Raw genomic sequence first — 25,727 nt, forward strand, 5'->3', positions numbered from 1 at the left:
ATTTAACTGAATCATTACTTAAAGGGCAGGCACTAAACAGAGTTACCAAACATGGTTCTCTGAAGCATAACATTTCCCTCCAATTCATCGAATTTGTTGAAATATTCATTTGTTGTTGTTGTTGTTATGTGCGAAGTCGTGTCCGACCCATCGCGACCCCATGGACAATGATCCTCCAGGCCTTCCTGTCCTCTACCATTCCCCGGAGTCCATTTAAGTTTGCACCTACTGCTTCAGTGACTCCATCCAGCCATCTCATTCTCTGTCGTCCCCTTCTTCTTTTGCCCTCGATCGCTCCCAGCATTAGGCTCTTCTCCAGGGAGTCCTTCCTTCTCATGAGGTGGCCAAAGTATTTGAGTTTCATCTTCAGGATCTGGCCTTCTAAAGAGCAGTCAGGGTTGATCTCCTCTAGGACTGACCGGTTTGTTCGCCTTGCAGTCCAAGGGACTCGCAAGAGTCTTCTCCAGCACCAGAGTTCAAAAGCCTCAATTCTTTGACGCTCGGCCTTCCTTATGGTCCAACTTTCGCAGCCATACATTGCAACTGGGAAGACCATAGCCTTGACTAAACGCACTTTTGTTGGCAGGGTGATGTCTCTGCTTTTTAGGATGCTGTCTAGATTTGCCATAGCTTTCCTCCCCAGGAGCAAGCGTCTTTTAATTTCTTTGCTGCAGTCCCCATCTGCAGTGATCTTAGAGCCCAGGAAAATAAAATCTGTCACTATCTCCATTTCTTCCCCATCTATATGCCAGGAATTGAGAGGGCCGGATGCCATGATCTTTGTTTTCTTGATGTTGAGTTTCAAGCCAACCTTTGCACTCTCCTCCTTTACCCGCATCAACAGGCTCTTTAGTTCCTCTTCACTTTCTGCCATTAGAGTGGTATCATCTGCATATCTGAGGTTGTTGATATTTCTCCCTGCAATCTTGATCCCAATTTGTGACTCCTCTAATCCCGCATTTCTCATGATGTGCTCTGCATACAAGTTAAATAGGCAAGGCGACAGTATACAGCCTTGCCGAACTCCTTTCTCAATTTTGAACCAGTCAGTGATTCCATGTTCAGTTCTCACTGTTGCTTCTTGACCTGCATATAAATTTCTCAAGAGACAAATAAGATGCTCTGGTATTCCCATCTCTTTAAGAACTTGCCACAATTTGTTGTGCTCCACACAATCAAAGGCTTTAGCATAGTCAATGAAGCAGAAGTAGACGTTCTTCTGGTACTCCCTAGCTTTCTCCATGATCCAGCGTATGTTGGCAATTTGATCTCTAGTTCCTCTGCCTCTTCGAAATCCTGCCTGTACTTCTGGAAGTTCTCGGTCCACATATTGCTGGAGCCTAGTTTGTAGGATTTTGAGCATAACTTTGCTAGCATGAGAAATTAGTGCAATGGTGCGGTAGTTTGAACATTCTTTGGCATTGCCCTTCTTTGGGATTGGAATGTAAACTGACCTTTTCCAATCCTGTGGCCATTGTTGAGTTTTCCAAATTTGCTGGCATATTGAGTGTAGCACTTTTACTGCATCGTCCTTTAAGATTTTGAATAGTTCAACTGGAATGCTGTCACCACCACTAGCTTTATTGTTGCTCAGACTTCCTAAGGCCCACTTGACTTCACATTCCAGGATGTCTGGCTCCAGGTCAGTAACTACCCCACTGTGGTCATCAGTGATGTTAAGTTCGCTCTTGTATAGTTGTTCTGTATAATTTTGCCACCTTTGTTTAATCTCTTCTGCTTCTGTGAGGTCCCTACCATTTTGGTCCCTTATCATACCCAACTTTGCATGAAACGTTCTCTTCATATCTCCAATTTTCTTGAAAAGATCTCTGGTCCTCCCCATTCTATTGTTTTCTTCTATTTGTTTGCACTGTTCATTTAAGAAGGCATTCTTATCTCTTCTAGCTTTTCTCTGGAATTCTGCATTCAATTGGGTGTATCTTTCTCTTTCTCCCTTGCCTTTCACTTCCCTTCTCTCCTTAGCTATTTGTAAAGCTTCCTCAGACAGCCATTTTGATTTCTTGCATTTCTTTTTCTTTGGGATGGTCTTAGTTGCTACCTCTTGTACAATGTTGCGAACCTCCGTCCACAGTTCTTCAGGCACTCTGTCTATCAGATCTAATTCCTTAAATCTATTTGTCACCTCTACTGTGTATTCGTCGGGGATATGATTTAGTTCATACCTGAGTGGCCTAGTGCTTTTCCCTATTTTCTTCAATTTAAGCCTAAATTTTGCAACAAGAAGCTCATGATCTGAACCACAATCAGCTCCTGGTCTTGTTTTTATTGACTGGATAGAACTTTTCCATCTTTGGCTGCAGAGCACATAGTCAATCTGATTTCTGTGTTGACCGTCTGGTGATGTCCATGTGTAGAGTCGTCTCTTGGGTTGTTGGAAAAGAGTGTTTGCTATGACCATTGTATTCTCTTGACAAAATTCTACCAGCCTGTGCCCTGCTTCATTTTGTACTCCAAGGCCAAACTTGCCTGTTATCCCGGTTATCTTTTGGCTTCCTACTTTAGCATTCCAATCTCCCATGATGATAAGCACATCATTTTTTGGCGTTGCTTCTAGAAGGTGTTGTAGGGCTTCATAGAACTGATCAACTTCATCCTCTTCAGCAGCAGTGGTTGGGGCATAGACCTGGATCACTGTGATGTTGAATGGTTTGCCTTGGATTCGAACTGAGATCATTCTGTCATTTTGGGGATTGTATCCCAAGACTGCGTTTCCTGCTCTCTTATTGATTATGAAGGCTACTCCATTTCTTCTGCGAGATTCTTGTCCACAGTAGTATACCTGATGGTCATCTGAATTAAATTCACCCATTCCTGTCCATTTTAGTTCACTGATTCCTAAAATGTCGATGTTCAGTCTTGTCATTTCTTGTTTGACCACGTCCAGCTTGCCTTGATTCATGGATCTGACGTTCCAGGTTCCTATGGAATAAAAATCTTTACAGCATCGGACTGTCTTTTCGCCACCAGTTACTTCCACAACTGAGCGTCCTTTCGGCTTTGGCCCAGCCGCTTCATTCATTCTGGCGCTACTCGTACTAGCCGTCTGCTCATCCCCAGTAGCATATTGGACACCTTCCGACCTGAGGGGCTCATCTTCCAGCGTCATATCGTTATGCCTATTGGAACTGTCCATAGAGTTTTCATGGCAAAGATACTGGAGTGGTTTGCCATTGCCTTCTCCAGTGGATCACCTTTTGTCAGAGCTCTCAGCTATGACCTGTCCGTCTTGGGTGGCCCTGCACGGCATAGCTCATAGCTTCACTGAACTACGCAAGCCCCCTTGCCACAACAAGGCAGCGATCCTTGAAGGGGGGAAATATTCATAGTTTTGCCTAAATATTCTTGGGCTTCTAAAATTGTAACAAAATATAATTTAAAAGCACAGATATGATTTGGACAGCAAACGAGATTACCAGAGTGTTCTGTAATAACAAATTCTGTATGTGACAACGTTGATAGACACTCTTGTAGGAAGTTTGGCAAATGTCATTTATATATTAGTTTTTTATCAATTCAGTCATGTGAATCAGTTATGTCGTTGAGTTCTTTCCTTAACTATTGCCTGCACTCCGTTTGAATATATGATTTTGGCTACAATTATAGCTAATTGTATTGTCCTGGCTCTGGAGCAACACTTACCAGATGGAGACAAGACACCCATGTCTGAGAGGCTGGTGAGTATCCTTTATTAGGTTGTTTGGGAATCGCGGGATTTCATATGGGTTGCAAACTGCTGCTCAGATAGTTCCCATCTTCTTGTGGAAGTTAGGAGTTTACTGGAATCACAGTAGTTTAGGATGCTTTAGGATGCTTTGGGCTAATCCTGCATTGAGCAGGGGGTTGGACTAGATGGCCTGTATGGCCCCTTCCAACTCTATGATTCTAGTTCAACTCACATTCTTTCTCCTTCATTGTTCTGAAGCAAGGCAGGTGCTAAAGGTAGGCAAAGTCCATCCTGCTAAGTTTTCCCCTGTGGGATGAGCTCTTCATCTCTCACCCCACAGTCCTACTGGAGGAAGTAGGGTGGGTCAGTTTGTACTGGATGCTTATGCTTTGAAGATAACTGGATCACTCAAGATCCAACTAAGTCTTTGTGTTCCCTGTGTGTCTACCCACCTCATGTCATTCGGAATACTGTGTGAACTTCATACTTGGAACTTAATTCCCAGGCATGTGTGATCTATATTTAGATTGGCACGATGGTGCACAGAGAGAAGGCTTAGGTCATCCTATCTATATGATTCTCCTGAACCACAACAGCCCTGCAGGGCTGGTATTTGTATCACTGGGGAAACATATATGTAATCTATCAGCATACATACATTTCCTCAATGTGGAAAATAGCTCCCTGTGGCCATTTAAGTTCTGGAAGATTATGCAGGGGAATGATGGCTTAATCCTCGTCTCCCTGTGTGCCATCTGAATTGGGTGCACATACACCTTGGAATTAAGTTTCTAGCATGGTACTCCTAGATCATGTCTGTTTGACAGGTCCAAAGTAGACACATGTGGGACACAAGGGACTCTTTTTGGGGTCCTGTCCTCTTTTTGGGGTGTCCTCTTTTTGGGGTGAGGTCCTCGGCATGTATGAACAAACCATTAGAGACAGATCACCTTCAGTGCTTTGAATGTTTTACGGGTAATCTCATACGACAGCTAATATGCTGCAAGGGGTGGGGTATAAATGGAAAAACAAATAAATAAAATCCCATTTTTTTGGTTGGGGAGATGCTTGTTTTTGGTTCCCAGATTCTCAAAGCTCTTTGCGCAGCATTCATGATGCCATTTTGCCAAGATGTAGTTATCGTGTTAACTGAGCAGTGCTGTACAACTGAATCCACTGATCAATAGGTAGTGTTGTCACAGGGTCTTTCTTTTTATTTCTTAGTATGTTTACATAAGTGGTTGTTTTATTATCTGGTGCCTGGGTGCATTCTTGGTAGTGGTACCACTGTGCTTCAAGTTGGACATAATTTACTGTGCAGTCTGCTAGCTGTACCACTCTGCCTTCTCAAAAATATCTGGGTATTTGATATACCTTCAGTATGTTGTTCATAAAAGCAACATGTGAGGGAGGGAGGAATGCACTTCTAAAGGCTAAACTCCTTGGGCTTACCATATTCCCTTCAAAAAAGAGAGAAATCAACTCGCAAAGAAAATAATTTACCAGCAGGCTTTATGGTAATGAGGCAATTATAATATTTCAATGCAAAACAGAATAATTTTTGGGATGATCTCTCCATTCCCTGTCAGCCTAAGGAAAAATAAGCAACATGGATGCATTTTTCCTTGCTTTTAGAACACTTCCTAGGCAAATTGGAGCAGGTATTTTTTTTACGGAAGGAAAAAGAAACCTGATGGCTTGTTTTCCTTTGCATATCTAACAGCACTGTCCTGCACAGAGTTATGTCCATTTAAGCCCATTGATTTTAAAGAGCTAAGACTAGAATAACCATGCATAGGATGGTGCTGCAGATCTTATAAAACTTAGTAGGACTTGGTGATGAATGCCGAAGTTGGGAGACGTAGGCAGCATTCTGTTGCATGTTCTTCAGACACGAACTGCAATGAAGAGCCTAAACCAGCCTGGCTTTGGGGGGCTGCTTCACAAATGGGCCTGAATAAGAAGAATGCTTCATAAAGGCTTAAATCCTGCATACCTACTACTACTTAGAGGGAAAAGAAGAACATGGAGTCTGCTGGATGCACTCCGTGCTTTTCCATCCAAACTGCTGATTATTTGGGTGTTTAACTTTTAATGGGTGCATGCTGCCTCAGCTGTTAAATCAGAAAGAGGGGACTGCAGGGCCTAGTCTGTACACATAGGATAATGCACTTTCAATGTGCTTTGGCAGCATGATTTTCCTGTGCAGGACAGGAAAATCTACTTCTAAAGTGCATTGAAAGTGCATTATCTATTGTGTGCAGAGTAGGCCCAGGTATCACTCCCCATATAGCTGGGTTTCTTCATTTATACTTATATCCTTCTTTTCTTCCATCATGGCAGAAGGCACTGGTCTCTTAAATAAGAGTATATGACTATATAACTTCAGTAAGGTTGCTGCATCATGCACCTACGGACCATGTCCTGAGACTGCAAAAGCTGGCCTGCTAGCTGGGGCCATGAGATACAGCACAGGTATAGCAAAGTGCAGCTCACATATACTGCAATATGAAAAAAAATAATACCTTGCTTTACTGGTTGAGCGTTTCCTTGCAATGCAAAGAGACCTTTGCATAATTTCCCACCTCTCTCCCACCCCAACTTTGGTGACCCAAAGTTCACAGCTGAAATCTAATAAGCTATGCTAATTGTTTCAAAAATTAGATGGGAAGGTTTCATGCTCATTTTGTATATGTGAAACGTCTGTGGCCCTCCATTTGTTTGTACAACCTTGTTGTCCCTTCTCACTGTTTAAATTTTTTGAAACATAAAGAGAAAGGCATACGTAAGAATAACTTTTTGCTGATTTGTTAGTTAAACTCATGAACTGCTGAGTATACTAGCCATGTTATTCCTAATGTAATGTGTTGTTCATAGCCTACTTCCTCATCTTCCTCACATAAACTGTGACATTTAAGAATTTAGAACAAAGGAAGTTGGATTCTATTTCTTATAGCAATATCTGGTCTTCCTTGTCAACAGTTGGGCCAACTGTCATCCTTTCAGACCTGTCTAACTGTATTGTTTCTGATCCTTATTGATGACCAGCCATTGAGGTATTATCATTCTGGTGACACCTGGCTTTATGCTTCCGAGCCATCTTATCTTATACATGCACTGAATGTTTGTGTGCAATGTCAGTGCTCCCTATCAAAAGCGACCAAAAATGTAAAGAGCAGACAAAGCCACATAGTGACCAAGATCCTGAACTAAGTCTGGAATTCCTGGGTTGAATCTCCCCTGTGAATTAATTAGATGATCCTGGGAAAACTACATTCGTTCAGCGCCTCCCCCCACTATTGGTATGATAATATAGATTTTACCATGAACAAATAATAGTTTTGCACTATATTAGAGCAGCCTTTTTCAACCTTTTGACCATGGAGGAGCCCCTGAAATAATTTTTCAGGCTTTGAGGAACTCCAGAACGGATGTCAGCTGGCCACACCTCCCTTCCACACCCCCGGAAGTGACATGTCACCGGAAGTGACATCACCACTCATGTTATCAGGCAGGCTCCAGGAGGACTGGGAAGGGGAGAGACAGGAGGCTGTTTAAGATGGGAGTAGATATGCAGGCTCCGCCCCCTCCCAGGAGCAGAAACCATGAGAGAACTCACTCATGTTTGGGAGAGGGGGAGCAATGGAAGTGGCTGGTTCCATAGCTTCTGGCCAAGTCCATTAAGGCAGGAAGGGAAAACACCATACAATGATAATGATGATGAATAATGATAATTGCACCCTCACTGTAAGTTGCCCTTAGCCACAAGGAAGGGTGGCATAAAAATGTAATAAATATATATATATTTTTAAGTCCTGGACCTGCTCCAAAGTTCCTACAGACCCCTAGTTGGGAATCTCAGAGAAACAGATTATTTGCAACATTATACTAATATAGTATTAATCCTGAATATCTGAGTCTTTAAAGATAACTTTTCAATATAATTCAATATAATTCTTTAGTATATTTTAATTTGTTTATATTATTCTAGTTCTATACTGAGAATCTATATGTATATATTTTTAAAGCACTAGAAGTTAGTTACAATATCCAGCTGTTTGGGAAAATTAGCTCTCTTGGGACTGTACCACATGGAAGAGAAAAATTACAAGATTGAATGATCCTACATATTAAAAAAAATTATCTTGGCATCAAGATAAAAATTATGGGGAGGGGAGCTAATTCATATCCTTTCTCCATGAAATACTAACTTTCCACAGGCAGGGAAGGAAAATTTATCCTATTGACATTCCAGTAGGGGCTGTATCATGAGTTCCCTGAATGAATGGATTTTTCAGAAATAGCATAACTGAGTTAAAAGCTACGATTCCAGTATGATTGCTGAAATGTGATTTAAACTTCAGAGCCACTACATATTAAAAGCCTTTCCCAGAGAGGAAGACAATGGTTGTGGGAAAGAAAAGGGTTTTTTTTTTTGCCAGCGCTGGTTTTAACTAACATTGGAACTATTTATATTTAATCCTATAGGTGTTTTTTAAACAATTATTATTAAGCACCAACTTCTCTGGCCAGAAGAGCCAAATTTTGGCCCCTGAACAAACAATACAAATTACTGTGGATTGCATAGGTTCATGTTTTGTATAATTACAAATTATAATTAGGGAGAAGAAGAAGTTATGCATAGTGCTGAAGCTCTGCTCTTAAATGTAGAGCTGCTACCATTTGTATGGTGGAGACAAAACCGTGTGGTTTCTGGTCACTCAGGAAGCCCATGGAACTGAACAAGTAATAATATTGCTTTGATTTCATATGGTTATTAATCTGGGTCTGCGTGCTGTAAAGCAGTGGTCCCCAACCCCCAGTCTGCGGATTGGTACCGTTCCGTGGTTCAGTCGGTACCGGGCTGTGGCTCCTCCTCGTCGTCCTCTCTGGCTGCTGCCTCGTGGGCCCCCCTGCCACTCTGCTGCTGGCTCACCTTTGGTGCTCTCCAGTGGCCACCATAGCTGGGGTTCCTCCTCAGCGTGGCACTGCGCACCTGCTGCTGGCAGCACCCCCCAGTGGGCAGCAGGAAGTCAGGGGTGCCGGTGGGAAAGCAAGTCAAGCAGGGGCTCAGGTGGTGGCATCCCTTGGCAAAAGACTACCCCCCCTCCCCTGGACCTCAGTAAAATTGTCAAGCGTTGACCGGTCCCCAGTGATAAAAAGGTTGGGGACCACTGCTGTAAAGGAAGAGCAGAAGGCATCCTTGTCTGGAGACTCCAGGTGACTCTTGGTAGTCTGGTCTTGAGCTTCCAGCAAATAATGTTAATTCGCCCTTTCAGGTAGAGAAGCTGCCCAGCGGCCTGCTCCACCCACTGCTGTGATAAAATCCAGGGGGCAGGTTGACCTGCCCAAATAAGGAGAAAACCACCCCCAACCAGCGTAAACCCACTTGGCCAATAATAGGCTAAAGGGAGGCATATATAAAAGAGCTCCTTCCCCCACGTGAAGGGATTTGTGCCTTTGGCATGCATACCCAGGCCGTTTTAAATTATATTTAGAACCAGTGACTTAGCTAGAAATGTTGCTGCTGTTGAGAAATAATTAGATGGCCTCTGAAGCATGGAGGGACTGACTTTGTTCTTGCCATATGGAGGGGCAGCAGGTGCCAGATACAATATCTCCTTCCCACTCTGACACTTAAACATTGGCACTGTTCTTTAGCCGTATGACTGTATCTCCTAGAATTGCTTCCATTTTGCCAGGATACCTCACCAGCCTCTGTGCATCATCCATCAACCTGCCCTTCTCCGAGGAGGAAGTAGAGCACATGGGCCTTGCTGGGGGGGGAAAAAATCCCTGCAACAGCCGGCTCGTTTACAGGGATGTGCTGCTTGTCATGCAAAGACTCTATTTGCCTGGCTTTTGCAGATGATTCTGACATGGCGGCAGGGCATAGCTGGTCTCTCCCTTATTTAACATGACAGCTCTTTCACTCAGCTAATGGATCTTATTCTTTAGTCTAACCACAGGCACTCAAAGCAGCAGTGCATGAGCTGCTCATATTAACCTCTGTTAAAAAGGAAGATTTTTCTGTTCACGGCATACCTAAGCCTAAAAAGATGGCCTTCTAGAGCTGTAGCTCAGAGGTAGAGCATGTCTTTCCATGCTGAATGTCCCTGGTGCACCTGGTTCAGGTGTTCTTTGCCTGACTCTGGGAAGCCACTGCTAGACGAAGACGGTGATGATCTAGATAGACCAGTGCCCTGCTTTGATATCAGATAGCTTTCTGTTTTCACAAAGTTCAACAAAACACTTCTATGTAACAAGTTGAAAAAAAAAAACGAACAAGCTTCAAGGATCCCATATTTCTGCCTAATAGAAGAGGGTCTATATTATATGCTACTAATTTATTATTTTTATTCCGTAATATATCTATATCCTGCCTTCTTAGAAGAAAATCCAGGGTACTCACAATACGAACCAATATAACAAAACCAAAAGGCAAAATAAAGAAATAACTACTGCAATAAGCATAGCAAGCATCACCAACTACATTATTGCACCCTGTAAATGAAAATCCCCTTTCTTGATTTAAGCCAGGGGGTTGACAACAGGCAGGATTTATAACACATTATGAATTGTCAGTCAGGCGGTGCCATTACTGCTCAAGTAATGGCATGAGAGTGGCCACTGCTTCCAGCAGCTTGTATTCAAATGCAGATAATATTATTGCTGTATTGTTATTGCTGTTGTCACATGTGTTTCCTTATGTTATCTGTACCTGTTTCCTGTTCCCTGTAAACCGCCCTGAGCCTTCTGGGGAGGGCGGTATATAAATATAAATAAAATAAATAAAATAAATAAATAAAACGGAAGGGTGGGAGAATATAAGGAAACAAGGTATGAAAATCAGCAGAAGTTGCTGCTTTGTGTACCATCTGGGAAAGAAGGCTAGGAAACAAAGAACTTGTGTGGAAAAGTGGATTTTGAGAAGACTGGATAGAAGAAAGAAGTAATTCTACAAAGGCAGAAGGCCTCTCGAAGGGCTTGCTTGTATGCCATGCACAAAGTTAAATCAGTCCCTTTCTGCCTGGACCTCTCCAAGAGCTGGTCTGTGCACTGGATGAGTGAAGGAATGAGAATAATAAGGGAAGCAGACTTACACTGTGATGAAATGCATGAGCTCTTCCTGCAAATGAAACATGACAGGAGGCATTTGTGATGCTTCTCCCTCAACTCTTCCAACATATTATGTACTACCAGCAGCCTGCCAAAGTCAGGGTTCTCAACAATTAGTTTTTGAAAACTACAAGATATAAGTCAGGTGTTTCAAAGTTGGGGTAGATTTTAAATACTCTTCAAGTATTTAAAATGCTGCCATATAGAGGATGGAGCAGAGTTGCCCAAGAGGGACGGAGCAGAACCAATGGGATGAAATTAATGCAAAATAAATTCTGTCTAAACATCCAGAAGAAGTTTCTGACAGAGTGGTTTCTCAGTGGAACAGGCTTCCTCAGGAGGTGGTGGGTTCTCCAACTTTGGAAATTTTTAAACAGAGGCTGGATAGCCATCTGACGGAGAGGCTGATTCTGTGAAGGTTCAAGGGGATGGCAGGTTACAGTGGATGAGCAATAGGGTTGTGATTGCCTGCATAATGTAGGGGGTTGGACTAGATGACCCATGAAGTCCCTTCCAACTCTATGATTCTATGATTGGCAGGGGGCAGAATGGAGCCACTGGAGCCAACTAAGCCAAGTGCTGCAAAGACCAGTCAGTTCAGGCCTGTGGATGACAGCAGGTATCTCCCAGAGCACTTGGCTCAGCCCCCTCCTAGTTGCCAGTGGCCCACCTAAGATTGCCAAATCCCCCCCTGACCACTGTCAGGGGATGAGCGGGGAACATCACTAGAACCAGGCTGAGCTGGAAGATTTGGGGATAGACCCTAGAAAGGACAGGGACCTCAGTGGGATACAGTGCCATAGACTCTACCTCCCAAAGCATGCATTATCCCCAGAGGAACTGATATCTATAGTCTGGAGATGAGATGTAATTCCAAGGGATCCCCAGGTCCCACCTGGAGGCTGGCAGCTATAGGCCCACCTGGGTAGCAGGCTTGTGGGAGCTTTTCTAGTAAGTTAAAGGTTTGCCCCTGCAGATAGCAGCCCAGTTTTAAAAGAATAATTCTTTGGATGGTAGATGAGTATCTATCCCCTTCCTTTTCACCTGTCTCCTTCATAAAATATAAAATATATAAGTGGTATCATTCATGAGTTGCTGGAAGAATGCTCTTAATGGTCATAGCATTATCTTTATGGATTTCTCTTCCCTAGAGTGGTTCTCTGACTTTAGGATTCTCTTCCTTTAGGAGTGTGGTCAAGATTTCCTTTTTTGAAGTTTAAAACCATGACGAGTGTAGCTTAATTTTGTGTTGTTTTCTACGTTAGGAAGGATATAAAGTCCAAAGTCAAACTTTATTGCACTAGGCCATAGGCCATCGCAAGATCAGATAACAATAAAATTGTTCAAAACAAATGCAGATTATAGGAAGGATAAAATGCTATGTGGTGGCTTTCAAATATGGTTCAAGTTATAATTGGGTAATGCCCAAAACTGCTGCAAATGTGTGATTGCCATTCTACTCACAAAAGCCCGTTCATAAGTTCTAGCAGCCAGGCACGTCTGTGATGCGAGGGGTGAGTGCTCGGTGAGGGAGGGTGGGAACCACAGGGGCCCTATTCCAACTCGGACAGCTGGACTCGCTCCTCCCCAAGGCCAGTTTCACAAATATAAGGAGGAGGAACCATAGATAAGGATATATGGAATCATGGGGTTCCCATTTGCCTTCTGGGATAGTGCAACCCACATGTAAGCTTGCTTCTGTCCCAATGAGAACTATGCCTTGAAGTAAATAATGTAACTGCACTCCTGATATTGATCCCACAGGGTGCAGAGGTCTATTTTTTGATGACTCATAAAGCATTACTTTCACGCGGTGATTCTGAAAACAATACCTGCCCAACTTGGAAAAAATGCATTGAAAGCACAAGGGACTCTTGTGTACTCCTTCAAAGTCAATCATCAAGTGCTCTGTAGATACCTGTCTTTTGGACAACAGAGTCTGGCCCGATTCTCCAAACCACTGAGGCCATAACGGTAGGGAAATGTACGGTTTCAGAAGCAAATATAGGGACACGGATCTTGCATTCATAGTTAGAAGAAATGCCCGAGAAGCCCCATCACATACACACATGCATATTGCTGAGAGTTCTGTGCCTGTTGTGTGTTCATTTACTAGTTTCAATGAGTTTTCTTGCATTGATTTAATAGCCAAGAGGGCGTTGTTCTTTTGGTTCAAGATACGCTAGAAAAACCTAATTGTCCTAATAGTTCGAAACATTTGAATGCTGCAGTATGCAAAATTGCAGGCTGCGTGCTTGATGCTCTTAACAAGATACATCCACCCACCCATCCACCCCACTCAGAGATTTTACTTCTTGAGATTCTGTGGAAGAAGCTGAACACTAAAGAATCACAACTCGACCAACTCTCAGGGAAGAAGAAGAAGATGACGACATCCTAAAAGGCAAAAAACAAGAGACCAGGAAATAGTCACTGATAAATAGAGACAGTTGGAGAGTAGGCACTCTGCACAGGTTTCAGCTTTTGGCAAGCCAGTACAAATGCTCAGAAAGTGACAATTGTAGTGTATCAACATTGAATCCAACCTGCGGATTTCAGGCTTGCAGCAGTCCCTGAATTCTGAGCAACAATGTACCGGTGGCTGACTTCAGTAAGGAAAACCTGCTCATATGAGCAGTCTGCTCATTGGACTAACATTAAAGCTACAAATGTGTGCAAGATTGCAGCTCCTTATCAAGGGCCAGAGAGAAGCCGAACTGAGTTTTCTTTCCACAGAAGGGAAGGCTAGATATTGTGCAGGCTGTCGGCTCTGATGTTAAATTCCTCATAGCAGTATACTGTTCATTTGAGGGGTGTGGATTTATGAATGCACACATGCATGTTTATAAGTGGTGACAAATATGAACAAACACAGATATTGAGCTTGACTCCAGTTGTACCTTGAAGACCAACCAAGTTTTATACAAGGCGTAAGCTTCCATGTGTTTGCATGGAACTGAGGAAGCATGTGTCTGAGGAAGTGTGCATGCACATAAAAGCTTACACCTCGAATAAAACTTTCAAGTTGCTCCTGGAGTCAAGCTTTGTTCTACTGCTTCAGACCAACCTGGCTAGCCACCTAAAAATACTTAGCCTGTGTGCTACATTACTGAAATCTGATAAAGCAGAGAACCACAAAAACGCCAACAAAGAAACTTGTGGAGAACACCAGCGAGATGGAATCCAACTCAAATTGGATTCCATTTTTTAAAAAGTTTCAGCTTTGTTTCATTAAAAAATTACCTGACTTAAAATTAAAACTGGACTTAATACAAACATATATCTTAAAGCTAAATGAGTTAGCCCTTTTATGAAAGGCTGCGGGGTGATCTTTTACTCTTGTTTTATGCTTGGTCCTTTTTGTACTTAACATCCAACTTGATGAAGAATTCTGTAGAACTTGAAAGCTTGCACTCAAAATGTTGGGATTCTGGTTGTTGGTTGTTATAAAAACACTACTATTGTAGTGTTTGGATCCCCACCCCCATTGGCCAGTACAGCTATTTATCATCCCCCCCCCCCATTATTGAGTTTGTATATCTTACAATAAGGCAGACCACTTACTCTAAAGCAGGGGTAGTCAACCTGTGGTCCTCCAGATGTTCATGGACTACAATTCCCAGCAAACACTGGCAGGAGCTCATGGGAATTGTAGTCCATGGACATCTGGAGGACCACAGGTTGACTACCCCTGCTCTAAGGCATACCACTGTTGTTATTTGGGTTTTGGCTGGAGAATGTGGCTTGCCTGCCTAGTGAGTTTGTGGTGGATTTAAGATTCGAACTAGAGGTTTCCTGATTCGTTCTTTAAGCTTTTTGCCAGAACACTGTATTAGGTGTGTTGAATGTGTGTGTTGAATTCCAGCACATCTGGTAGCTCGCTGCCTGACATCTTTGATTCTACCCTGTTTCCCCTTCTTTTAGGATGATACCGAGCCATACTTTATTGGAATATTTTGCTTTGAAGCTGGCATAAAAATCATCGCGCTGGGGTTTGTTTTTCACAAAGGCTCTTATCTTCGAAATGGCTGGAATGTGATGGATTTTGTCGTCGTCCTCACTGGGTGAGTGATTTTCTTTTCTTTTTGTCTCTGTAGCTCTTGCCTATTTGGTGAGATCCGTTGCTTTGATGCTTATTGTCGGAGAGGTGAAGGAGAGGAACAAGATGCTATTAAGGTTTATAGCAAATCCATATTTAAAGACCTCTGCTTACTTTTAAACAAGAGCTGTTGTGATAGTGACTACGGCTTGCTTTGTTTTTCAAGAGTTTGAGTATACTTTTATGAACTGTCATTGGAGCTCTGTAAAGGCTTTGCAAGGATGTCTTTTGAAAACAATGGGATGATTTTAAAGGCTGGAAGCATTTTAAAAAACAATTGAGTTCAGCTATATGAAAAAAATAAGATCAGGGTTTGTTTTTCAGGGGGGGCATGTAACTGTAGGGAAGAGAAGGGGGGACTTGGCCTGTGGATTAGGCAAAGGGAACTTGAAAGCAGTTGAACAATGGAGAATCCTGCACAAGACAATGAACAGCAATGTTAGTAACAATGTCTGGTTCGGTGGAAGGGGAAAATTATGCTTTGTTTCCATTTGTTCTAAAATACCTAGGCTATTCTTTTTTTTAATTTTTTGCTCTTGCTTTTGGGGGAGTTTTGGCCATGGTTTGTTTTTACTATGATTGGACCTCTTAATAAAAAATAAAAGCAAGTGTATCCCAAACAATTTTGGTGCTTCAGGAGGAATATCTAAATGGCACATCCCATTCACTTTCTAATTCATTCCAGTAGAGCTTATATTGGAGAATTTCATGGTGATTTGTTGCCTGGTGATCAGATAATCTTATCTGCCTCATTTTGATGATGCCTCAAATCTGCCACCTGAGGCAGGTGCCGGTTACTAGGGTCACCTCTGAATTTATAGAAGCTGATTAACTACTTACGCTCATGAGCTCATAATCAAGATTTCTGGGCACAGATGAATTATAGCTTAAAGCTCCTAACTAGCAGATAATCTTGGTTGAATTGGCTCTATTGGGGAAATAGTCCAGTCATCTCAATGGTGACTGAATTCTGAATGCTATGATCTTCACACCTTATTTTGGATAAAGCACTTAAAAGGGGGGGGGGGAGAAATAGCATCTTCAGGGTTATTTTCGCCCATTCCTTATAGGCATTGAGTTGTCTAGTTTTGTGTATAAGCGATTTGTTGGTTAGTCAGAGATGAAGCATTGATATTTATTAATATTGTCTTGGCTGTGGGGTCATAAATGAAGATGTATTATTATACTGCAGGTAAAATATGGACCCTTTATTGCTATGCTGTTTTTTTGCATGTCCTGGAAGTGCTGTTTGATCTCTGAATATAATTGCACAATAGCCATTTGATTAGACAGCTGTAATAAGGAGCCTTGTTGCTGTCATCAAACACAAGCATTCTTTTGAAGTACAAGGCTGTTAATGTCAGGGCTTCTGGCTTCCACTGATGATTCTAGCTGGGATGTATTGAAATTGTCTTGTACATGGACTTCCTGCGAGGCAAGCAGCAGGGGGAGGACTTTGTATAAACTCAGAGAGTGACATTTCATTGCAGAGGCCCTCCACAGGGAGGAAGTTGCACATATACCTTTCAGTCTTGCCGTTTTAAGTTGCAAGATTGAGAGCAACAAAGAGAACCTACACCCCCTAAACGTGGCTGAAAGGCCAGAAAGTGAAATACTGTTTCACAAACAAATGTGTGAATGCACTCCATTAAAAGATGTCATCTCTGAATTGACGCAGGACTGACAAAAAAAGTTTGCTTGTGATGCTGAATCTATAATGGGTTGTTTGTATACATAGCATATTAGCCGACAAGTGATGAGTTAACCAGCCCTTCGAATCCAGACTGCCCTGGAGTGGTACTCAGTGCAAATTCAGACTTCTCTGTGATGAATGGGCAGTTCTGGGTCTACTTTTTTGAAGGATCGAAGGAAAACTGAATTGGAAAAGAGGATTCAGGCGATGAGAGAGATTCTTAAAGTTTTGTGGAGGTAATATGAAAAGGCACTGCCTTATAATTGTGAACCTTTTTTCTGATTACCTGTACAAAAGTTTCTGAAAAGGTAAGATGTTATACCACATTCCGCTTGATTTAGCCTCTATCTTGGTGCGTTGGCACTGGACGAATGGGGAAAGGATGCTGGGGAACATAATGGAAACTATTCCTCTGAGTCCATAAATCATTGACATTTTCTCCCTTGTGCAGCTGTGTCATAACAGCATCATTTATATCACATGTATTTTCATGCATTAATTCCTAGGTCCAATCCTGGCAACCTCCCGTTAGAAGCATGGTAGGACTTGCCTGAAATAGACCCCTGCCTGAAATAGTGACATGGCCAGTGTTTCTCCCACCTGTTGAGGAAGGGTGGCTTAGTACATAAGAGCATCTACATTTATGTAGTGCCACTGTAATGTAATTACCAATGTGTTGGACTAGGATCTGAGAGACCTGGGTTCAAATCCCCACTGCATCGGAAGCTTGCTGGGTGTCATTGGGTCATTCACTCACTCTCAGCCTAATCTGCCTCACAGGACTGTTGTGAAGATAAAATGCAAGAAGGAAAAGATAATGTTGTAAGCCTTTTGGGGGGCCCACTGGAAAGAAAACCGGGGTAGAAATATTTAAATATACTGAGATTCTCTCATTAAAAATGTAAAGACAATTAATAACTAGCTGTATGTAGCACAGGTAGGGGTCCTTATACACTTTATTTTCATATAAAGGAGTCAGCTACAGAAGACAATTTGAATGTGCATCATAACTCTTTCATAGATGCAATGTTTGTGACTTCCACAATAGCTGTTTGGGCATCCACGATTCTCAGCTGTACAAGCAATTTTTCTTCAAGATCTCCTTTTTGCAGAGAGCTGTTAACAAGGGGATTTGGAAAGAGATCAGCACGACGTCTTTGAATAGGCAAAAAATATTTGGCCGCAACAAACCTGATTATTTTGTAAAAAGAGTGGTTTTTGTCTGTTGGAAGCATGTATCCAATTTTGATTGCCTTTGCAAGGTGGCACTGGACCAATTTTTTTCAATATCTCCAGCTGCGAGAGATAAAAATGGCAGAATGAAATGACCTGCAGCAAGAAGTTTGTTGCTGATGTGGCATTTAATATATATGTGTCAGCTTGTTGCTATTAACTTTGAGTTACATCCAGTGTAGGCTACACTGCATTTCATCTCAGTTTCAGGACACTGATATGGCATCGGTGGGGTGTTGCTTAACCTATAAAAGGGTTGCCACAACCAAAGTTAATGGCAGGTCATAGAGACTCCACCTGTGATCCCCACCTTTTGAATTAGACTATTTAGCTTTCCATTTAATATCAGCTTGCTTCGTAAACAGTTGTCTGGTGATGTTATTTTGCTCCATGCCATGAAGAACTCCCAACTGCCCATTTCTGCCAATTAGACTTCTATAAAAAGAGATGGAGCATTTGCCACCTAACTCACTGGTAAACTTGGCTCTGCCATGGTGCAAGTTTTTACTGCCATCAAGACTTACCAAGCTTGGCGGATTCTAGAATATCCTTCTGCCATGCTGCATTATAGATGTGCAGAAGCCTTTGGCATGCCACATGGCACTGCAGGTTAATAAAATCACGCCACCCTTTAAAATAATCAGAACTGGAAGGTCTGGCATCACCGGATCTATTTTTGCTTTGGTCTTGCTGCTCTCTGTGTTTTCTGCATGATGATTATTAACGGATCTAAGTAGCACCTAATGAGAATAGTTGCCAGAAGAATGTTTTATGTTGTTTAATGGCTGTGAATGTTTCCTCAATGGGCCACTAAGTATTAGGAGATGGTCTTCTGTTATTGAATGAGTGTTTGGATAGGGGGGCTGCTTCCAGTTGGGGGAGACAAGTATGTGTGTGTATTGACAGGCAGCCATTTTGGAACAGAGACAGAAGGAGACAAATAGGTTTGACTTGCCTGGAAGGCAAAACATCTTGGGGTGCAGTGCTACTTTATCTGCTACTGATATAGGGTTATGTGCATGTTCCCTTTATAGGAGTGCCTCTGTTTCCCCTGGTGCCATATCTGTAAATTAGTAAATAAACCAAATATATGTGCAGTATGCCAGTCCCCAGGTAGGACCTTGGGATCCCCTGGAATTAGAGCTCATCTCCAGGTGACAGAGATCAGTTCCCCTAGAGAAAATGGCTGCTTTGGAGGGTGGGTGGTGGGTTCCCTCCCTGCACCAAATCTCTCCTACTCCTGAATCAACCCCTCAAATCTCCAGGATATTCCCAACCCAGAGCTGGCAACCCTAGGTATGTGTAATAATAATTATGATACTTTACACAAAGCTATTGCTTTTGTTTGACAACTAAATCTCTCTCTCTCTCCCTAAATCTTACAATAAATTGTATTTATGTTAATACATTAATTGTATTTTTGTTATAATAAACCTAGGGATTTCAATTGCTAAGATTATATTCCATATCATTTATGGAGTTCAATAATTTTATATTTCAGGCATCTATATTTTTATATAACAAATGCCAAAATTCAGAATCAGTTCCTTACATGTGCTCCAAGCATTCACATATGAACACACAAGCCTTTGGTCCATGAAAATAATTAAAAAAAAAACAGTAGAGAGGCTGGTTAAATATGAAACCAGGAAGTGTGAACAGCGAATGTTTCTAAATGGGTTTTGATTTGTCCAGGGAATCATGAGCACTTGCCTAGCTGGTAATGCTCAACAGAATTATCTTTTGCTGCTTATCTGTGGATGTTTTATATACTTATGACATGCTAAATTCTGAACATTCAAAATGGCCAGTTTACTTTCTAGTTTTCCACTTGTTGGAATATGCAAGATCTGCAGTGTGCAGGATTGAGCAGTATAACAAATGTCCTGTAGGGGGCAGTGGAGGAGATGTATATTTAGTCATACCTAGACTAGAATCTTCCTGATGGTTTTCGAATAATCTCTTCCTGTGCCTTTGAGCAAACTTCTAGCTGGCCTCCAGAACAGCAGCTGAGCAGATAGAATGACTGCAGACAACAGTTAGTTAGGTCTCTCTTCTCTCCTCTTTCTATACTACGTGGTTTCTTAATAAAACTATTTTATTCTTTAAGCAGCCTGATACTCCTCTCCGTGACATTCAAACTCTGCCAACCACTCTAACCGCCACAAAGTACTGAGTAGAACAGCAGAACTACTCCTACTGACAACTTTACAGTCTTGTGGCAGAAAATAGATGGGGCTTTCTAAGCCGCACCTGCCACTATTTTAAACTCACTGGGAAACTTGCCCACTCTCTCTCCTTCAACGTAAAACTCAACATTAAGGTGACCAGATTTTAACATTGGTAAAGTGAGACACCATTGACCGGGGGGGGGGGGGGCCTTCATGATTAAAATTTGGTCTATATGGAGCAACAAAATTTTTCATAGAACGCATAGAAGGCAAAAATAGTACTGTAATATATATTTTTAAATTTCAACATAGGTACAATTTGCCAGGTGCCCCCAGATGTCCCTCCAAAAGTGGGACAATCTGGTCACCTTACCCAACATTTATGTACGTTATTGAAACATAATAATCAACATTCAGTCTGTCTTACTCAGACATTAGAACTTGTTAATTAGATTATAAATTGTATTATCCCACAGCCTTAATATCTTATTGAGCTAGGCTGGAGCCTAATAGATAGTGGCCTAAAGCAGTTTGTTCTACCATGTTACAAAGAGTTTGCTGAGGTTCTAGGAGCAAATGGTTGGTGTTGCTTTCTCATTTACTTTCTTATGGAAGCCTTATGTTAATTACAACTAGAAAAACAAATAGACTTCTTTCCTCCAGCAGATCATCTTTCCTCTGAATTGTGTATTTTAAAATCCCTCTAGCTTTGGCTTAGTTCCAAGGGCACTGTAATGTCAACTTGCCACTTTGAAGGAAAAAACCAGCAGATGCATTTTAATTAACTGCGGTTCAATTGAGCATTCATTTCTATTGAACCTGGCTTGAATCTGGCAAGGTGATAGGAGAGCATCTATTAGATTTGCCATGTTATAGCCAGGCAGGGGACCGAACGTGACTTCCAGGAGTTGGGAAATCCCATTCTCCCTTCCACTGCTGGTCCTTAGCTTTGCACTGGGTGGGCTGGCAGTAGGGATGCCAGTCCCCAGGTAGGATCTGGGGATCCTCTGGTTTTACATCAGGACCATTTCTGCACACAATAGATAATGCACTTTCAATGCACTTTAGAAGTAGATCTTCCTGTTCCGCACAGGAAAATCCAGCTGCCAAAGCACATTGAAAGTGCATTTTCCTATGGATGCGGAATGGGCCCAGTTGTCCTGGAGAAAAAGGCTGCTTTGGAGGGTGAACTCCATAGCATTATACTCCCTTGAGTTCCCTCCCTGCCCCAAATCCTGCCTACTCCCAGCTCCACCCCCAAAGTCTCCAGGTATTTCCCAACTGTAGCTGGCAGCCAAGTGACCAGTGGTGCTTGAGATTGAAAATATGTCTTACCACAACTCAAGATCTCATGCGCACAATGTCAAGCAATCAATGGTGGTTTGGGGGTGAAAATATCTGTGACATTTTGCACCTTTCTTCCATTGGGGGAGGGAATTCCTAGTTCTGCTAGAGACAGTGATGTGAAGTGATTAGCAGACCAGGTTCAAATCAAGTTGCTTTTGGACAAAATATATTATTCCAGCATGGGAAATTCTTGGCTATTTGGTGGGAAGGAAAGATTGGACGGGAGGAGGGGGGAACTCTGTGGATGTAATGCCAGAGAATCCATCCCCCAAAGCTATCCTTTTCTCCAGGAAAACAGTTTCTTGTGGTGTGGAAATCAATTGTAATTCAGGAAGTACTGCAGGCCACACCTGGAGTAAACATACCACTATCATAGAACTCAGGAGTACACAAAGTTCTTTTGATTCACCTTTTTTCTGAATCTGTTGGCTCTGGGGTTGCCAACCTCCTAATGGGGCCTGGTGATCTCCTGCTCTTACAACTGATTTCCAGACAACAGAGATCAGTTCTCCTGGGGAAAATGGCTGCTTTGGAGGTAGATTTCATGGCATTATACCCCATTGAGGTCCTTCTGGTCCCCAGACCCCACACTCCCCAAGTTCTCTGGGTATTTCCCTACCTACAGCTGGCAACCCTACTTAGCTGCTAATACTCATGGTGTTGCCTATAATACAATGGTAAATGCTGCTATTTCCCTAAGATCTCAGAAAATTAGTGGGTTTTATTTAATGAAATGCTGTTCAAATGAAGAGTATAGAAAGGAGGGCAGCTTTGAGGCCTGTGTATATTATGACTTCTGATGCCGCTTCAGTAGTCATGTCGTCTCACAAAAAATATTGGGAATTATTGAAGTGATATGAATTCCGCCTAATATTTCCCTTGCCCCTTCATGAATTCTCAGGATTTTTCTGAGTAAAGGGAATTATTCTTTTGAGATAAGCCATAAATCTGTATGTGGCTCATTACTTGCACATAAGTCAGCTTGGGTGCTATAGGAAAGGTATGCCAAAGCAGTGGTCCCCAACCTTTCTGAGGTTGGGGACCGGCAGGGCATCGGGGTGCGGCCCGCGCGGGCCACACCCACGCATTGGCCGCGCCCGCGGGCTGTGCCCGCGCATCGGGCCGCGCCCACGCATCGGGCCACGGCCACGCATCGGGCCGCACCCGCGGGCCGCGCCCACGCATCGGGCCGCGCCCGCATGGGCGCAGCCAGCCCTGATTCCCTCTCCCCGCCCTCCCACAGTAAGAAGCTTCCCGGGCTGCAAGCTTGCAGCCTGGGAAGTTTTTTACTGCGGGGGGGGGGGGCGGGGAGAGGGAGCCGCGGCCCGGCGCCATGGCCTTCGTGGCCCGGCACCGGGCCGCGGCCCGCAGGTTGGGGACCACTGTGCCAAAGCCATGGAAACTGGCAGACTGCTGAATCACAACTGAGGAGAACTGGTTGTAGTCTGCATGAGGCTTTTTACCCAGTCCCAGTTAGAATGAATCCCTGACTCTGCTTTTCCCCCATGATATCCTGGAGTGGATATAAGCCTCAGTATTTCAAAAACCACCATGAGTAAATGTGCAGTTCTCTGCTCTTTGGGAAATAACTCTGCCTTGTGCCTCCAATGCTGTAACAAAGAAGTCTTCCCTGATTGGCCAGGGCATCAGTTCAGAGTCTTCCTGGTTCCCAGTTGCAAGGCTTCCCTTAAAGTTACTGTATTCCAGAAGCTTTAACTTCTCTCAACAGAGATTTGCCTCTTGGATTCATTCCCTTTCCTCTGCTGTTTCCAACCCCCCCCCATTCAAGAAAAAAAAAGAGACTCCTGCTGCGCTTGGCTCTCTCTCTCTCCCTTCTGAGCTCCCATAATCAAGTGCAGAACACTTTCTGTTTCAAGGGGGGGGGGGTAGAGGAAAATCCAAGTTCAAATCGATCTGAATTCAGCAGGATCCACAACGAAATAAACAAAATAAGTGCTGAATCAGCCATAGATTGAAGTGCCCACTCAACTAAGAAGCTCACCGTGTAGCCAAATACGGAGCTGTACCTTATACTTACATTGGCCTATTTGAGCATGCATTGCAATGTACAAACCTGTAATCTGGCAATAGATATAGAGCACAATCAGGTATTGCGTCGAGACTGTTGTTCTTGAGAGACATGGGGGGAAAATACTTCTGACCTCTTGCATTTAATCTTTCATGCCAGTATCATTAGTACAGGGTGCAATATAAAGCCAGTATGCATTCTCACTGTTATACATTTTACATTCCCAGTATGCATTACATCTAAGATCAGAGCGTCTGGCACAAAGAGGGTCCTGAAGAGGCTTATTTGTTCTAGTTAGGGAAGAAATGGGAGTTGCCTGGGTTCAATTGATGAAGCATCTTTCCTGGTAGAGTTGCAGTCTATGTAGTGGTGGCAGCCATGCTCACAGAGGTATGAGCAATCTAAAGAGTTAGAGTGGGTTTAATATTTGGCAGTTACTTTGGGGAAGGGGTTCCAGAATTCCTCTCTAGCCTGTCACGATTGGGAAGGCCAGGTGATGTTTGCAAGTCTTCCATTCAATGCTGTTTCTTGGCTCGCTCCCTTTTTGTTGCTCTTGCAACTAGTTCATAGAGGCAAAGAGGAAGCAACAGCCAGACGGCTGATGTTTGTCTTCTAGCAGAAACAAAGATGTTGTAGGTACCTGGTCTGGGAGCAGATAAATAAATAGTCATTATGCAGCAAAGGCCAAGCAGAGAAGCTACCTCTCCAGTGGGAGGAAGGAAACCTGACAGAAGCATTTTTCCTCTTTCCCTCCCCTGCTGGTTTTTGTGTGCTGTGCTTGTTAACAGCGTCTGTGTCTCTCTTTCCCACCCTAGCCCTTTCATTAAATGAAAGCAGGAAAAAGATATTGGCATTTCACCTGTGACATTATTGCAGAACATTGGCTGTAAACTCTGCAGTTTAGCTGCCTAGAAAAAAAATTGAGGTGTGTGTGTGTGTGTGTGTGGGGGGGGTACGTTTCCTCCTAGCAGTAGCGGCCTTGGCTATGCTAGTAATGCCGGATGCTCATTAATCAAAGCATTGGTCTTGCATGTTTTAGTGCTCTTAAAAAAAAGTGGCTGGAAACAATGAGGACCCCCTAGATCAAGCCAATTAGCCTGCAGAAGTGGAGTTTATAGATGAGCCTTCACTTTATTTTTAAATTGCTGCACTCCCCCCTCAATATAGTGCGGCATACTTGAGCATACTGTACATGTTTGTCTGAAAGGACAGCTCTAAGCCGTTTTGTCTCTTGGTCAGCTGAAAGCCTTGCAGTTTGCTCAGGGTCTGCCTGATCTGCCCTGTTAGCTACTGTTCTGGACACCTTACAGGGGTACACAGGCTGGGTCTGAGTCTCCACCTTGTCATCAGACGTAACACAAATTCATGTGTGTTGTGGGTTCTTCCCAGTTCCTGGGTCAGTGCTCAATTCATATGAGAACAGTGGTGCATCTCAATAAGGGGCTTCAGCCTGCAGTCAGGAACAATGCTAGGGGTGCTATTTGGGGAAACTTGTGTGTTTCCCTGGGATGTGGGTTTCTCCTACAGCTCCTCCTTGAGAGAAGAAAAGTGGGCACATGCACTTTTGAATCTACAGCCTTAAAAAATAACTAGGTCTTTATATGTGTTGCCAATATTTTACTAGTTTATCCGTAATGTTAAGAGCAATTTTTAGAGCAGTCTTCAACTTTCGGCTGCAAATGGAGGTGCCCGTCTCAAGGGCGTTCAAAAACTGGGCAGGAATTTGAATCCACCAAGACACCGGTCTATGGCAGCAAGCTACCTTAGACCGCACTTAACAGCTTTGCATAAGAATGTGCTCATGAATCCCATGCAGAATTTCCAAAGGGTTTGGTTTGACTCTCTTTTATCCCTCATGCTAGCTTTTGCCAAGTAGTTTCTTCTCTATTTATTAGCAGTCTTAGAAATCCCAGGCATCCTTATCTGGGGCCAGAGAAAAGAGATGGCGGTGAGAGGTGAGCTGTCTCGTGAACTCCTTTTTGTACGGGGCTGAATATACCATTTCAAACGGATATGTGCAGAGTAAGAAGATTTAGGAAAAGCGGCATTTGTGAGAAGAGATAAACCAGCTGCCTTGAGTAATTCAATGAACTGTAAGAGAAAGGGGGAAGGATATGGGGGGAAACACCTAGAAGTTAATGCAACAATGCCTCCACTCCAGCACCTGACAGGCTATCAGAAACGGTGTGTGCATTTTTGGCCTGAGAGAAGCTTGAACAAAGAACAGCTGGTTTTTAAGTTCTCTCTCCCCCCCCCCCCCTGTAGAAAGGTCTCAGACAAACTGACCTGGATTTTGGGTTCTTTTTTTTTTTGTAATTTTATTATTTATTATTATATAAAGCATTTACAGA

At 42.9% G+C, this 25,727-nt stretch overlaps 1 protein-coding gene across 10 annotated transcripts in view; it reads left to right on the forward strand.

Annotated features, from left to right (window-relative positions):
• Positions 1-25,727, forward strand: part of CACNA1B (calcium voltage-gated channel subunit alpha1 B) — a 388,158-nt gene that overhangs the window by 4,008 nt on the left and 358,423 nt on the right. For all 10 annotated transcript variants that reach the window (XR_013225991.1, XM_077306495.1, XM_077306492.1 and 7 more), the window contains exons 2-3: positions 3,589-3,695; positions 14,729-14,868. Coding sequence is in view for 9 of the 10 variants with exons in the window: in XM_077306495.1 (XP_077162610.1) it covers positions 3,589-3,695; positions 14,729-14,868 (247 nt within the window). In the remaining variant the exon portion in view is untranslated. The remainder of the gene's footprint in view (positions 1-3,588; positions 3,696-14,728; positions 14,869-25,727) is intronic.

The sequence above is a fragment of the Paroedura picta genome, chromosome 12 (genome assembly GCF_049243985.1).
Source record: "Paroedura picta isolate Pp20150507F chromosome 12, Ppicta_v3.0, whole genome shotgun sequence".
NCBI lineage: Eukaryota > Metazoa > Chordata > Lepidosauria > Squamata > Gekkonidae > Paroedura > Paroedura picta.